This window comes from Triturus cristatus, chromosome 2_2 (assembly GCF_964204655.1).
Source record: "Triturus cristatus chromosome 2_2, aTriCri1.1, whole genome shotgun sequence".
Taxonomy (NCBI): Eukaryota; Metazoa; Chordata; class Amphibia; order Caudata; family Salamandridae; genus Triturus; species Triturus cristatus.
In genome coordinates, this window is record NC_140582.1 from 1,019,442,492 (window position 1) to 1,019,458,864 (window position 16,373).

The 16,373-nt window shown below is 44.5% G+C and overlaps 1 protein-coding gene across 3 annotated transcripts in view; it reads left to right on the plus strand.

The window, feature by feature from the left end:
- The window catches only part of SH3TC1 (SH3 domain and tetratricopeptide repeats 1), a 256,428-nt gene extending 240,264 nt beyond the window's left edge, over positions 1-16,164 (plus strand). For all 3 annotated transcript variants that reach the window (XM_085642478.1, XM_085642479.1, XM_085642480.1), the window contains one exon: positions 14,813-16,164. In XM_085642478.1, the coding sequence (XP_085498604.1) occupies positions 14,813-15,055 (243 nt within the window). In that variant the 3' untranslated portion in view covers positions 15,056-16,164. The remainder of the gene's footprint in view (positions 1-14,812) is intronic.
- The last annotated feature ends 209 nt before the right edge of the window (positions 16,165-16,373 follow it).

The following is a 16,373-nucleotide window of genomic DNA, read 5'->3' on the forward strand; positions in this document are numbered from 1 at the left end:
TCGAAGCACCCCTTCAAGAATTCACTAATTTCACTGCAGCTGTGTTCAATGGCAACTTTTGAAGACCATTGGTTGTGGATTTATAGGGTTCTGACAGTGGTAGTAACAGCAGAATTGATTTGTTCCTCTCTTGGGACCCTAGTTGTTTGGCTCATTAGATGCAGCATTCAGTATGCTTTATTCCGCATTTATACAGCAACTGTGGTTGACACAGAAAAGCCAAGAGGTGGTGTTCTCCACCCAACCTAGTGTTAGCATTGGCTAAAGTTTGGTGTAGATGGAGATCTGGAAAAATAGACATAAGTAATTGTAGCTCTGTTACTGATTATGTCTCATTTTCCAGCACACAAATTTAAGAATGGGAAGTGTAGTGTAATCCATAATTGTTTTATGGATATTGTCCCCTGGTTCAGTGCAATAATCTAAAGGAGTGCCCTATTCTTTTCTAAAGTGAAACATGCTCTAGCAGACTGGGTTCCAAGACTTATTTTAGTAAGAACTCCAGATGCATTGACTCACTTGTCAGATCATCACTCTGAAGATGAAGAAATCAAGGATTTGATGTAATAGGGTGTGATGTCATTTGAAGTTATATTATGAGTTGATTGCAATGCACAGCATTGACTGATTGGCCTCTTAGTACTGTTGAGGGCCTCTGAATACAGACCATCATCTGCGGTTTATGTATTTACCCACAGGAAGGAGCGTGTTTAGGACATAGTGCAGGGGCGTGTTTTTTTTTTTTTTTTAAAGCTGCTTGCCCATGGGAAGGGATGCTTCATAAATCTAGTTGTCATGTGAAAAAAATCCACTTGTCCCTGTGGTGTCATGCAGTGAGATGACAAACTTTGGCAGCATTCTCATTTTTTTCAGAGCTCTAATAATAGCCTCTCTGATTATGCCAGGATTCATATTATAGTTAGGTTTGGATTCTAGCAATGCCCTTATTATACCAGATTTCCACAAATCTACATATTGGGCCTGAGATTAGCAAAAAACGGTGCTTCCAGGGTTGGAAATCCATTTTGAGTCTGTGCACACCTAAAATCTTGCATGTTTAAGGGTTTGCACCAACTCTTTTCTCATCTTTTTCCACACTGGAAGAGGTTGAAAATTAAATTTACTACTGACAATGGCAGACGTAACACTACTTCCAGGGAGGCAAAAAAGTGGTTGTAGGGAAACTGAACTTGCCAATGCTCAGTAAATTTTCACATGAGTAAATATGTATATACATATCTGATCATGCTAAAATGCAGTTCCAACTTTTTCAAGGAGTACGGTTTCAAAGTCTACTTCTGTAAGTAAATTCATGAAACTTGTAAATCTGCACTGTTAGAAATTGGGTTATTTGTTGAAGGGGGTGGAAGCCCCACTCAGGCAGCAAACGTAATCCTTGTCAGGGTGAACCATAGAAGTCACTAAATTAACCTGTGCTTGAATCTCTGGTAGCTTTGCACAAAGCAGTCAGTCTTAACTTAGAGGCAATGTGTAAAGTATTTATGCAGTACACAGGCAGTAATAAAGTGAAAACCCAAGACACAAAAAATCTCAAACCAATTTAGAAACACAGAGTAAATTTCAATAAATAAACGGATACCAAAACAACAAAAATCAAATCAGTAGAACTGAAGGTATTCAATTTTACAGGTTTCAGTGAAAATAGCACCTAAATGCTAAAAGCGCCACTCATGGTCATCTGGTCATATTAAAATGGGAGGAAAGTCACAAGTGCATGCCGACCATGATAAAGTGTGGGTCGGATACAGGGACCAGGTTAGTCCAGCTGAAAAAGGTACCTTCTCAAAGTCCGGCATGAAGAATTCCGTTCACGGTGGAAGTGTTGTATATATTGCATTTAGTCTCTATCTTAGCATTCCTTTTTAACTTAGCATATTTTTAAGATGGTGGTTTGTGCATGTTTTAAATAAAACATGAAAATATCACGCACACCTTTATTCTTGGTAGAGATTGATGTCCTGTAGTCTGCACAATTAGTTCCATGGTCACACATATTAGAAGGCAATGTCCTTGTTTTATTTTTGTGCTTGTAGGAGACGATTCTTTCTCTCCAGACTAACTAAAAACTTTGTCTGCACCCCTGGCACAGTACGAAAAGTTTGGCGTTTTATTATTTAAACAGCATCCTTGCCGAATTCGGTAAGAGTCATTTCACACTGGAGTTATCATGGAAGCTGCTGTGAGCTGTGACTGAGATGCAGCTCTGCAGGTCCGACCTTCATCCTGAGAAGCAGGAGTGTGCAGGCCTGCACACTCAGACGAGGTGCATTTGTTAATGCACTGAGGTCGGCTTACTGAGACATTCTACAAAGGTATGGGGTTAGATCAGCCCAACAGGTCTGGCAGACGGATACTCCTGACATGCTCTCGCTAGTGTAGTGAGGTGTTATTGATAGCTGGAACAATTAACATGGTTAAATTGTTTGAGTTTTTCACCATCCTAATAATGCTTATAACAATGATGTGTTTCATGTGTCTAATAATCATAGATCATGTTTTATTTACAAGGATTATGTTTCTTCAATAAGCATTTGAAAATAAATGTATTACTGCTTCTTTTCATTGTAACTCCTTGGGCATGTAAAAGTAACAAACAAAAGGGCCAGATCTTTTTCCACAAATTCCTTGGTAATCATAGTGGTCATGTTCAAGGGTACCAACAACATCTACAACACTGGAAGTTTCGGGGTTTAGATGCGGTACTGTGCGCTAATCAAACCAACATTTATTGATTACATGAGAAGACTCAGTCTCTGTATTATGAAGTTTTGTTGATCTAATACACAGTCCTACTAAATTCGTAGAAACCATCTAACATGGCTCCACTAAAGTTCTAGGTTTGGTACCTATTTAATGGGTCTCCTGAGCAGTTTCTTTGTGTGCCCAAGGCTCCTTTATTGCCTTTATACGGAGACTTACATGGTGATAAAGGTTTATCCTGCTCAGCTTTAAAAGGAAGCATGCATTAATGTCTGAAGGTTGATCAAGCTTGATCTTTAAAAAGTATTCCCTTCTTTGAATTCTATTCATTAAATATGGCGCAAGCAGTGATTATTGCTATTGATTGCAGACAAGCTGTCACTAATCATTTAGCACAATGGTGGTGGTGATGTTACCTTCGTGGTTGAGGCACACGAAATGAATGAATGTGAAGTTTTTTATTCCTGGGTTCATTTTCCTGCAGTCGATGCAAATTCACAAACGTTTCACACATACACTGAGGTTGCAGTTCCAGTTGCTTACAGACCTTATGAATATTTAGAAATACTATTTACGTACCAGGAACACAATAACTGTTTTTAAGACACCCTCCCACATCCACTTCATGACTAGGCCCTTTCAGTAATTGAAACACATTCGAGAGGCAACAAAACAAGATTCACAGGTGAGATTAGTACATAAAACATCAAAAGTAAGTGAGTCAAAGAAGTCTTTTTGGTTGATTCTGTAATTCTTTAATAAATTGCTTCTTCAACAATATAGATAGGTATAGCCAACACATTTTGCTCATATATAGGCTTTCTCAGGGCAAAATCATGATTCTAGCCAGACACAGAATTTAAAGTAGACATGTCGCAATGAGTGTTTCACGAGGGCTCTTATCGTTACAATAGGCTCTAAATTCTGTCAGCTACTGATAAGTAAACAGACAAGATTTTATGCCACTGTTGTGGGAAAAACATCAATCAATTTGGCACAGTGTTCTGCTGAGAGTAATCCAACCACCAGTGTTCGGCATTCGCACTCTGGTAACAGGACATCAAATTCTTCAAGCTATCCTTCATGGGAGGTGTGTATCGATGAGTTCAGCAAATGTTTTTACTCTGAACTGTACTCCTCTTTGATAATATGGCTTACAAGGCTGAGCACATCGACAGCTGCCGAATGAAACAATTGCATTCTCTAGTTCCTTTTTTTTTTTTTTTTTAAAGGAAGCATAAGGCTGGCAGAGGGTGTGAGCCCACATGCAAACAAGCTTAATGAAATTGTGCACATTTTATAATATTGAAGTGAGTCTGTTAGACCACTATGCCTGGCTGATGTCCTTTCACACACATTTCATCAGAATGCCCTACACATTCTCGAAAGGCGTTTTCCATTAACAGATGTATTCAAAAACTCTGGCAGGTAGGCCTGAAAGTTGGAAACTGGTGCAGGAAAAACAAACAGTTAATGGGTCCACATGGGGGTAGGTTGAGTCCCTACAATGAGCATAGCTAATTTACTCTGATACAGAATCTTTTGGAAGCGCCATTAATTATCAATCAATATTATCATTGCCCATTCTCTGTTTTGCTGAAAGGTTGACTAAAATGTCCTATTTTATCATATGATTTCTGGAAGCTTTCCAAGCTGAGAGTTAGGTTTTTCTTTAGCGTATTTAAGAGAAAATGCATGGATACTGGATGATAGTTGGCAAGTGGCGTGGGATCTGCAGATGATTTCTTACTAATGGGATGAGCCATTTATTTTTAACAGAATTCTGTAGGGTATATGATAAATACTCATGCATTGGCAAAGCCTGAAGTATGGAGCTAGTGTTGAAGCCATTTCACTTGTAGTAAAACTTGAACTGTGGCCATTATGACAAATTGGTAGATTTAATATCTAGCATAACTCCAATGATCTCCCCTTTATTTACAGATTATAAACTAAATCTATAGTTATTGTGAGTATATGCAAGACAACTATTGCAATAAGCTGAGTACTGGTTGGGCGATGATATATTTGTTTTGACCAATCTAAACATGAACTTTTCATATTATTTTACTTAAATTCAACATTGATATGTACTTCATTTGAGAACTGTAAGTCCCCTGTGCAAATTAGACCATTAATTTAGCTTACAACACAGATCTAAGAGAATTAATCTCTGGGCAGTCCTTGGTAGCAAAGACTCAAGCAGCAGGCAGTTCCCAATAGAAATGTGTGATTACGTTCAAGCAGTACCAGACAGCATCAAAGATAAGAACACAATACAATAAAATTCTCAAATCAATTAAGACAAATCAAGAAAAGTTTATTGAGCATAAAGACACCAAAACTATTGAAATCGGATAAGGAAAACTGGAAATTTGAATTTTTAAGGTTCTAAGACAAAAAATACCTAGAAATCTGAAAGTGCAAATTGAAAATCAAAGTTCGCAGTTGACCAGGACATATGTTTGATTTTACGCCAATTGCAATTGAACAGAGGTTGGGTAAACTAAGCAGATCACACCGGTCAAAGTTTTTACTCTTGGACATAGAAGATGTCGTAAAGTCGTTGACATGAACAAGGCAGGATACTCAAGCCCTTGAGGGTACTTTGAAGTTGGATATGTCCTCACTAAGCTCCCACTAAAGCCTTGTGTTTTTAGGGTCATAAATTTGGCTGGTGGAGCCTAAATTATGATTGTAAAGTTACTACTTGTCATTTTTCACACATACGCAGAGATATCCTCCCCCAGGGCGGAGATCGCCCTAATTCTTAAAAGTTAAAAAAAATATTTTAAGATAAATATGAATGTAAGTTAATTTAAAATATGTATTTTAAATGTAGAACAAAATAAAATGCTACAAACATTATTATCCTAATTTTTTATTAAATCTGTAATTATTCTGAATATGCTTAATTAAATTAAAATTATTTTTCTTAAATAAAAAAAATCCCACCTAAAGTATAAAATGTATGTGCAATATGTAGTGAAAATTAAACATGAAATAAAATGTATTTATATTTTTAAATGTTAAAATGAGTTTAATTTCATTTAACATTAGTTCTTACAGGTTTTTATTTTCTATGGGATAGTAGTGCAGTACCAGTGGTTACCCATGTATGGTGCTGGAGCTGAAGTACATTTACAACTGTTTTGACAGTAGTACCTATAAAAGTTCAGTTTAGCAATTGGCTTACTCTTTTGTGGGTAGGTAGGTACATGTCCCTACTTAACCCCTCTTTGCTTCTTCCTAAACCCCACCTATTAAATCATAAATATTCTCAGTATTCCAGGGGGGGCTTAGCTACGGCGCGAGGTGGAATGGCTGCCTCTTGAGGGAGCTCCGCAAGTCAGGTCCTTCATCCGGCCAATACCATCCGCAAATATCGTCTGTGCGAAGCCAGGGGGACATGGGACAGTAACAGAGAGTGGTGAAGTGCTGTGGAACTCCTTGTGTCCCGAAACTGCTTCCTACGCCGCTGTTTCGAGACGCTGCGGTGACGGTGCGCTGCTCGGCAAAATGGCGCCTGCCCAGAACCCGATCGCGGAGCTCCGGCGCTGAAGCTGAGGAGGCGGTGTCAGAGCGGCCGCGGCGTGGCGGTTGATGTGGAGACGACTGCCATCCCCGATTTTGCTATGCTGGGACCCCGCTCTGCAGCCGGTGCGGTAATAGCGCCGACTGCACGCGCGTGGAGTTAAGCTGCCGGGGACCGCGTTGGTGTGAGGGGCGCGCCCGGCGAGAGGACTCCGTGCGGCTCTGCCTGAGTTGCTGATTAGTGCTGGGAAAATCATGCCCGAGTGCTGGGGACGCCGGGCCAGCGGACCAGCTGAACCTACAGGGATTGCGGAGCTGCGAGGCGAGTGTGCTAATGAGACCTGGCTGGACGCGACTGGAGGTGCCTTTGGAGCTGCGGGCTGGAGCGATGCTGCTGGTACCGGTGCAGTAAGTGGGGATTGGGTGCAGGTTGTGCCTGGTGCGGGGTAGGCGGTGCGGCCCTGTCGGGTTACCCCAGGAGTTGGTAGTGGAGGTGCCTGGTGGGGGCGGCGCTGCCTGGCCACCTCAGGAGTGAGCGCTCAGTACTTCTGCTGCGTGCACTGGGGGTGCGCCGGCCTGACTCGCTGTGGTGGGGGGGTGCCTGCCTGGGCGAGCTAGTGCACCAGCGGCCCTTTCCTTTGGGCTGGTGGGCGCTGGGCGCTGGGGGGGCCTCAACACTGCAGGGGGAGACGGCGCAGTGTCACCCTAGACGTCCTGAACACGATCACGCACACTGTGAACGATCGCTGCACGGGGCCCCGATTCCTGCATGGGCGCTAAGTGGCGAGTCCCTGGGCGGCGGAAGTGTCGTACACTGGAGCCTTGAGTGGTCACTGCTGTGCCTGAACTCTGCGAAGGGTTGTGGAGCCCCCTAATGCCATACCATAGGGCTTCAGTGTGGGGCAGGGGTGCACTGTATGGCGGACTCATATCGGACCATCCAGGGCGTGCATGGTGCGCAGCGAACGGTGGCCACTGGCTGGAGACCGCTGGACTGAGTGATCGACGCCGGATCTTGATGGACTGCTGAGGGGGCGCGCAACGACTCTGCTGTCTAGCCGAGGAGACTACAGTGGTCGAGCCGGGGACCGAGGGTCTAGGCTGGATACCGCTCAACTCTCCGCTGCCATCTCTATCAACATGGGGAAATCTGACCCCAAGCAGCCCAAGCTGCACTTCGAAACCAAGCGAAATACACGAGCCACGGATGTGGGGAGCGAACAGGCTGGACTGCAGGGTGCCCAAGGGGATGGCAGAGGACACTAAAGGCGACACTAGAACTATCCTACTGGAGCTGCGCGCTGGCATGAAATCGATTGATAGTAAAATATATGCGCTAGCGACTGGACTGGATGTGGTCAAGAAGAAGGTGGATCAGCATGAGCACCGGTTGGATGTTCTGGAAAATAGACTTTCTGACACGCAGGACTCGCAGGCTGAATCGCGGACTCAAATACTACAGATGGAGAAAGTTCTGGAAATCATACGTGCAAAGAACGAGGACTTGGAAGCGCGCTCCAGGCGCAATAATCTTCGCATTATTGGTCTGCCGGAGTCGACTGCCATATCCAAAATGGAGACTTTCATTGATGGGATGCTGCGTTATCTATTTGGCTCGGTGCTGTCCCCTGTGATGATAGTGGAGAGGGCGCATCGCTCCTTGGGTCCCAAACCGAGGCCGGGGGCACCCCCCCGCCCGATCATTGCACGCCTTTTGAACTATGCTGATAGAGATGCTATCCTCCGGGAGGCTAGGGCTAAAACGCCGGTCACTTACAAGGGGAACACGTCTTTTTTTCCGGATTACACCCCTGGGGTGCAGGCCGCCAGAAGGGAGTTTGTACCAATGAAAAAAATACTTCAGGCGGCATCGTTGTCGTATGCCATGCTCTACCCGGCCAAACTGAAAATAACGAATGAAGGGCAGGCACACTTCTTCACGGATGCAAAGTCGGCTCTAAAATTCGCAAAGCAGATTTGCAGATCAAAGCCTCGGCGTGAGGGGGCGGAGACTGAAGTGGCGACATCGGGACTGGAGGAAACAGACTGAACTTGATGACATTGCATTCAGTTTGATGGTGGTGATGGGGCCATTTATTTTCCTACATGATGACAGCACTCATACATAAATGTTGTTTTGGTGATAATTATTTGATGGGCAGGGGATGAAGGATGCTTCCTGCAGGTTCTTGTTAATAGTTTCATAATGTTGCAGTCCTTTACTGTTGTCCAGGAATTTGGAAACTGGTGGCATATATTGTATACGAGTACAGGCGGACCGTATTGTCTTAACCTGGCGACTTCACTTCGGTGGGAGTATTCGTTGCCGGTCTGCTCCCCCTAGCGGGTATTCCCCAATGGTTGGTGGGTCTGTTACAGGGGGGGAGGTTGGGGTGGGGTATTGGTGTCAGTCTCAACCTAATTTGGAGGTTAGAGTGGGTGGGGGTTGGTGGGAGGGATGGGGGTGGTATGTGTTGTATTTTTTATTTTTTATATTTTTTCCTGTCAGTTTGCAGTTGGACGGACCGCGATGTGTGCAGCAGGTTAGGGTAATCGAAATTGCTGAGGGCGGCACCCCCTTAAGGCCGCTCGAGTCAGTACTGGGGCACATAGTTACTGCGCAGGATGGTAATGGGTGAGAGACTTCGAATGTTGACTTGGAATGTTAGAGGCCTAAATTCACCTAAAAAAGTAAGACATGTCCTGGCCTATTTGAATCGTCATTCTATCCACATAGCTTTGCTGCAAGAGACGCACCTGAACCAGCATACTGAGCGGAGCGTAGCAGGGAGATGGGCGGGTTTCAGGTTGGCGGCCTCATACTCGTCATATGCACGTGGCACGATGATCTTAATCAAGCGTGGGGTGGCATTTCAGCCAGCTCGTACGTATGTGGATGATGCAGGAAGATGTGCTATGGTACAGGGCAAGTTGGGAGGGGTGTTGGTCACTATAATCAACATGTACGGACCTGTGGTGGATGACCCAGGATGTTTTGTTAGAATGTATGGTATATTGAGAACCTGGCCGGTGGCCACTGTCTTGTGGGGAGGCGACCTGAATACATATCTAGATCCTGATTTAGATAAGTCCAATCCAATGTCTCATCGAACTCCTAAGATCGCCAGGAGCATTATATGTGCCATGGAGGAATTTGGGTTGCGCGATGTGTGGAGAATGAGGAATCCATTAGCAAAAGAGGGGACACATGCGACACCATCGCACAATAGCTGGTCGAGACTAAACTACTGGTTGGTGGGAGAGGAGGCAACGGACTGGGTGTGGGGAGTGGTGAACCTGCCGCGCACACTGTCAGACCATAATCCTGTACAGCTGGATGTAGAAATCCCGACAGCCATGCGGCTCCCATTTACATGGCGTCTGCGTTCTGAAGCATTACTGGACCCCATATATGAGAACGCTGTTAGGGAGGCCATTGTACAGTATTTCTCAACCAATAAGGGTACAGTGGATGAGGCCTCAACGCTGTGGGAAGCGTTCAAGGCAACAATCAGAGGGGTGTGCATTGGGACCGCGGTAGGCATCCTTAGGGACATCAGGACACAGCTGCAAAACACTGAGAACGCCCTGCATAAGTTGGAGAGTAGATATGCTGAGACTCCTACGGCGGAGGTGCTGGTCCACATTAATGAGTTGGTCAAGGAATATGGCAGACTAGCTGACACGGAAATAAAGTACTTATCGCGCAGACACACGGCGCGCAGGTATGGGGAGGGAGGACGGCCTGGGCGCACACTAGCGCTTAAGATTAAGGAGCGATCGGAACAGGCACATATTGATACGATCACGGATGACCATGGGACAGAACACTATCACCCGCAGGCCATAACAGAACAATTTCGGAGCTTTTATGCGGAGTTGTACGCTTCTAAGGGGGGGGGCGACGGAGGCTGAAATGGAGGACTATCTGGAAAATGTAGCATGTGCCTGGTTATCGAATGATCACAGGGAATACTTATGTATGCCCATTGATGAACAAGATATCAGGGCAGTGATCTCGACACTCTCTAACGGCAAAGCGCCGGGGCCAGATGGCCTTACGGTGGAATTTTATAAGAAGTATGTAGATTTGCTTGCCCCACACTTGTTGGAAATGTACGCCGAGGAGCATGAGGCCGGAAGGTTGCCACCTTCTCTGCGACAAGCACTGATAATAACGCTGCTCAAGAAAGATAAGCCTCCGGACAGATGCGACTCTTATCGCCCACTGTCTCTGATCAATATAGATGCAAAGATATTGGCTAAAATTGTAGCGTCTAGACTACAACCTTTGATGCCGCGGTTGGTGCTACCTGACCAGTCGGGTTTTATTCCTGAGAGATCTACATCGCATAACCTCAGGACGGTCTTTTCCATGTTCCATATATTGGTGCCGAGTATGTCTACGGCGGCTGTACTGCTAGACGCTGCAAAAGCGTTTGATTCAGAGGAGTGGAAGTACATGATGTTTGTTCTGAGGCTGGTGGGATTCCCCCCATTATTTCTGCAATGATAGCGGTGCTATACGCGGCTCCAACAGCTATGGTGCGAGTGGGTGGGTTGACCTCGGATCCTATCATCATAGAGAGGGGTACTCGCCAGGGATGCCCGTTATCACCACTACTGTTTGCTATAGTATTAGAGCCGCTGGCTTGCGCTATACGGCAGAGGCACAGGGAAACGGCATTAAATTTTACATATCGCCCTGTGGCCATATCATTATATGCGGACGACATGGTGCTGTTTGCGCGTGACCCATCTCGCTTCCTGGCGCAGTTGTTGCATGAATATGTACGCTTTGGCCACCTGTCAGGGCTCCTTGTAAATTGGGATAAATCCATCATTATTTCGTTGACGGAATCCACTAAGCGGCCGGATGTGGAATTCCCACTGATGTGGTCCACGGATCCGGTTAAGTACCTTGGAGTGTGGATCCATCGAGATCCAAGTGTAGTGATACGTGAAAATTATGGGAGAGCATACTCTAGGCTAGAACAACAGGTGGACGTGTGGGTCTCATTACCGATGTCTCTTGCAGACCGCATTGACTTAATTAAAATGGTGGTGTTGCCGCGGTTTCTATACTTATTCGTAAACATTCCGGTGGTGCTGACGATGGGTTTCTTTCAGAACATTCGTAGAGCTCTGATACGATTGGTGTGGGGAGGTAAGACTGCGCGCGTGAACTGGTCGACGCTATCTAACGGGTGCGACCGGGGAGGCTTTGGAGCGCCGGATTTTTATATCTACTATCTCAGGGCACAGGCGCAATACATTTACTATTGGATGAGACCGCATGCGTACACTCCACGCGTGGCTGTGGAGGAGGGAGATGTGCATCCGGTTCCGCTACATAGGATAATCACACATCGGACGCGTGGAACTCCGAAAACCGAGATCAATGCTGTGGACACCACCATAGCGGCATGGCAGGCAATAGGGCGGCTGGCGCGGAAGCTACCGGATATGCTCCAGCCATGTACATTGAATATCATGCGGCGCTGTCCGTTACTCATAAGGTGCCCTCGATGCGTCTGCTCAGGGAGGCAGGCTTCCAGCGAATGCAGGACATATACCAGGATGGGTCATGTGTCACCACAGATTCTCTTCAATACATTAGCAATCAGTCACTACTATTTAGATTTGCAATGCACAGATTGTGCCAGGTGATTAGGGTACACTATACCGCCTACCCTATGGAACCTCCCAAACTATTAACACTGCAGCTTGCCCTTACCACACCCACCAACAAGAAACTGATTTCCAGGTTATATAAGTCAATCAAGGGTGAAAGCACGAATAAACCGGACAAGAGCTTGGAACGCTGGAATGCCTGTCTACCTGAACCAATTCGGGAGAAGATTGGAAACATGTGTGTGAGTTGACAGGAACACTCAGCATGAATGGAAACTTGCGCATTATACACTTTAAATATATACATCAGGTATATTACACACCGGCACGGTTACATAGCTTTGGAATACGTGAGACGGATTGCTGCGTGAGATGTGGGCAGGGGAATGCGTATTTTTTGCATTTGGCGTGGGGATGCAGCAAGGTGTACGAGTTCTGGAAAGTGGTGGTGAGAAATTTGAAGACTATGGGGGCTGTGGAACTCAAATGCGTGCCGAATGTCTGCCTGCTTTGTTTTGTGCCGCATATTAAGGGAGCGAAAGGAAGATTTGTGAGATTAGCATTATTGTTAGCGGCGCGAAGGGTGGCGATTACGTGGGGAGGGAGACGAAGTCTGAAAGAGGAACTCTGGCTGAGGGACCTGGTGTATTGTAAGGACAATTTGGAAACATACGCGGAGGAACGACCTGCGATTTCAAGGCCCAGAGACATATAGGAACCTTTACGTGTATTCTTATTGAATAGAGCGGCGGAGGCCGAGCACTAGGGTGTATCTCAAATTGTTCGAATGATTTTGGCGGGAGGGCTGGGGGGGTAAATGACAAGTAGACTGACATGCATTGCATTTCTCCAACTGTTAGAGTAACATTTGATTGGAATATTGGTGAGGGGTTTTTGTTCTTTTTTTTTTTGCTTTTCGTTTTTTTTGGTTTGTGTGTTGATTAGTACATGAAGATGTGAACACACGAGGAAGATGACGAGTGTGAATAACTGGCTGATTTATTTTAGTGTTGTTATGTATTCCTCTATGTGGATTGAGATATATTGTAATGATCTTTATTTGCTTTTTTGAATAAAATTTGTATAAAAAATATATATATATTCTCAGTATTCCAGCCACTCCCCCTGCCTCTCCTCTACTTTCTACTAAAACATATCCATGCATATAAAGAGATCTCCGCAGTCTGGGTGGAGATCTTGTCACATAAAAGATAGACGAGGCAGATGTGTAGACCCCTCATGTAGGTTAGTGAACAGCATGTTGTAGTACATTAATACATATAGTAGTACTACTAAACATACTACAACCTACAGTTTGTGAATATGTCCCCAAAGGTTTTGCTTTTATTATTAGTTACTTTTTATTTCTGTTCTCAAAATTGTGTATTGGAAGTTGTCACCTGACAGGACTTCACAAGGCCAGATATGTTTACCTCAAGCTCCCACTGCATCATTGCTCTTAGCAGCAAAAACTACGAGCCAGGCAAATCCAGATATATTGCTACTTCAAAATGCACCCTCACTAGGGAAACCTCAGCACCATGTTCCGGTCTCCTGAAAGTGGAAAAATGAGTCTCAAAATTCTTGTACTGCTGGAAAAGTTAGTCTTGGTCACTCCTTCAGCCCTCAGGCTCTAATGGTAGGTTTCTAGGTACAAAGGGGAAGATTTACTAGCCCCATGCGACACTTTTGCGTCGCTGTTGCAGCACTTTTGTGACGCAGCGGCGGCATAAACCATGTGCCACGTTGCGACTTATTTAAAACGTGACGCATCTATGCAGATGTGTCATGTCGTAAAGCACTGCGCCACATGAAACCAGCATCAGGTTTCATGTGGGCGTTCCCTGGCAGTGTGGGCGTTCCGTCGGAGAAAATCCTCGGAAAAGTGACGCAGTGAAATCCACAAGATTTCACTCAGTCACTTTTCCGATGCGTTAATACCTTGCGCCTGCTTGAAGCAGGCGTAAGGCGTGACGCAGCATGTTGGAGATAGGCTGGGTTGGAACAGTGCTGGAGTTGCGTCACACCCGCAACACGACTCTCGCACTGCGCCAACATTACGCTGGGAGATACGTCACGCATCTGCCTATCTGTGCACCAGGATGTGCCGCATTGTAAATGTGGCGCATCCATCGTGGCGCACGTGTAGTTGTGCGTGATGCATCTTTCTTGGCGCATCCCTGCTGATTTGCAGGGATGCGCCAGAAGTTGTAAATCTGCCCAAAGTTTTTCTCCAGCCAGGTCTCCTTCATGGTCCCTTTAACAGTGGTCAGCTGGGTCGTCTTGTACTCAGGTAGTATTTCTGCCTTTGTACCCCGTAGCAGCAGCAGGGGGGATCCAATTGTAGAGTAATTCCATCCCTTGGGCATCAACAAGGCAGGAGTGTGTGTGTTTTTTTTTCTTCCAGCAGTCAGGCACAGTTTACCTATAAAGTGACAAATAGTGTTTTGTGACTGTTCACAATGGTAGCATGCTTTTTCTTATTATAACATATCCTACTTTTATGTACTAAGCACCAAGGCCTGTGGGCATGCAAGGAACACTTTAGGGGTGACTTAGCTAATACAACAAGGCAGGTTTTCCTTCATGGCAAAGCACTTTCCTTGATGTGTGTCACTATAGGGCTGTCGATTTTCTGCAGTCTCTATCGAACTGTTCATTCCAAATGTTTTATCAAACAGATTGATTGAAAGGTGTGACTTGTAACCAGCTCTACATTATTGTGTTCAATAAGACTTTCTGGGATAAATGATTTTAGCATAAAATTAATGACTAATGCCAATCCACTGTTAACAGTTGTTTCCATTACTATACCATATATTTACAAAAATTGAGCCTTAAATTCCTCTTGTTATTGGTTGGAAATGCTGCAAGTTTTACCTGCGTATATTTCATCCATTTTACCCACATGTTTACATTGCAGGATCCATTTGATGCAGCCGGATACTATCACTTGGCGCTTGCAGCTGCTATGGATGTTGGTAACAAAAAGGCGCAATTGAAGATTTACACCAAGCTTGCCATTATCTATCACAACTTCCTTGTTGACCGTGAAATGTCGCTATTTTTCTATAAGAAGGCCAGAGTTTTTGCTTCAGAACTGAATGTAAGAAGAATTAACCTATCAGCAGAGCAGTGCTACCAGACTGCAGCATGGTCACACTGAAATAGTCTCATGTGAACATGGCCATTGGCCAAATTCGAGTTAATGTATCAGCTTGTTTACAAATCTTACGTAAAATATAAAGTTGATCACACCTGGTTCCATTGAAAGGACGTCGAAAGGACATTGCCAGCTTGCAAGCAAAAGTGCCAACCGAATCTCAGTTCCTGTCTCGCTGACTCCCTAATGAAGAATGAATTGGTTGTTGTTGTTTATTATGTGACGTCAGAGAATCATCCTGGTCGAGTTGCGGTAGAGAGTATGGAATATAGTAAATAGCAATGACATTGCAAGGGGGTGGGGGGGCGGTCTGCACCAGGCGGCACAAGTTTTAGGTGCGGCAGCCACCCCCCGCTCCTACCTGCCGTCTCTGGGGAGTAAGCGACCATAGGTCTAGCTACACCACTGGTAAATAGTAACTGTTTACTAGTACAATTAAGCATTACCAGTAACCACATGATAAATTTATGTTACCATTTTTGGAAAAAAATAGTATTAGACTGGGTTAAACATGTATTTGCTTACTTTACATATAGAGCAGTTGATATATACTTTAGCAGCTAAATAAAAGTGTGAAATTCGTTAATGTTTGTTTTCCCTCGTTTATCTAATATAACTGGGTTTATTTTAAATTGGCTTAATTGTTACAATCTGAAGAAAGGAAACCTGTGGTCAATATTTAAATAACGCCATATGTGTGATAAATATGATAAATGTATTAGCTCGATGAAGGATATCACTGACTGAAACAAACATAGGGGCATATTATCAAGCACGGCGATAAAATTATCGCCGCTTTGGCGGCAGAAAACTGCATCACATCAATACTATATAGAAAAGCATACAAGAAGTCGGAATATGATGCCTTGTAGATGGTCCGTGCATTTCCAGGGTGGGAGAGGCTTGTGGGAGTTGTAAGCACTTTTTAGATTGGCAGGTGCTCATGGAACGCCCTCTGTCTCACCTCTATTCCTAGATTTACTCCAATGGAGAATTTGAAAGGGTAATCCTGAGCCTGTAAATACAGATCAGGGACTTTCAGACAGTAGATCAGTATTTTATTTGAGAAATGTTAATTTGACAGAATATTGCAGCAGCGTTTTCATATACATCAGTGTAAAAACCATAAGAAATAATAGGTCTTTGTAAATGATTGAATAGTTCGTATTACTTGATAATTCATCAGCATAAAATGGCTTCTCAAATGGACCTGTGGCAGCCCGGCTTCATGCCTTGAAGCAAATAAAGAATATTATTTTGTACAATTCAGACGAATATAAATCTTTCTAATGTTGCAGTTCTCCCTTTATCCATATGATGG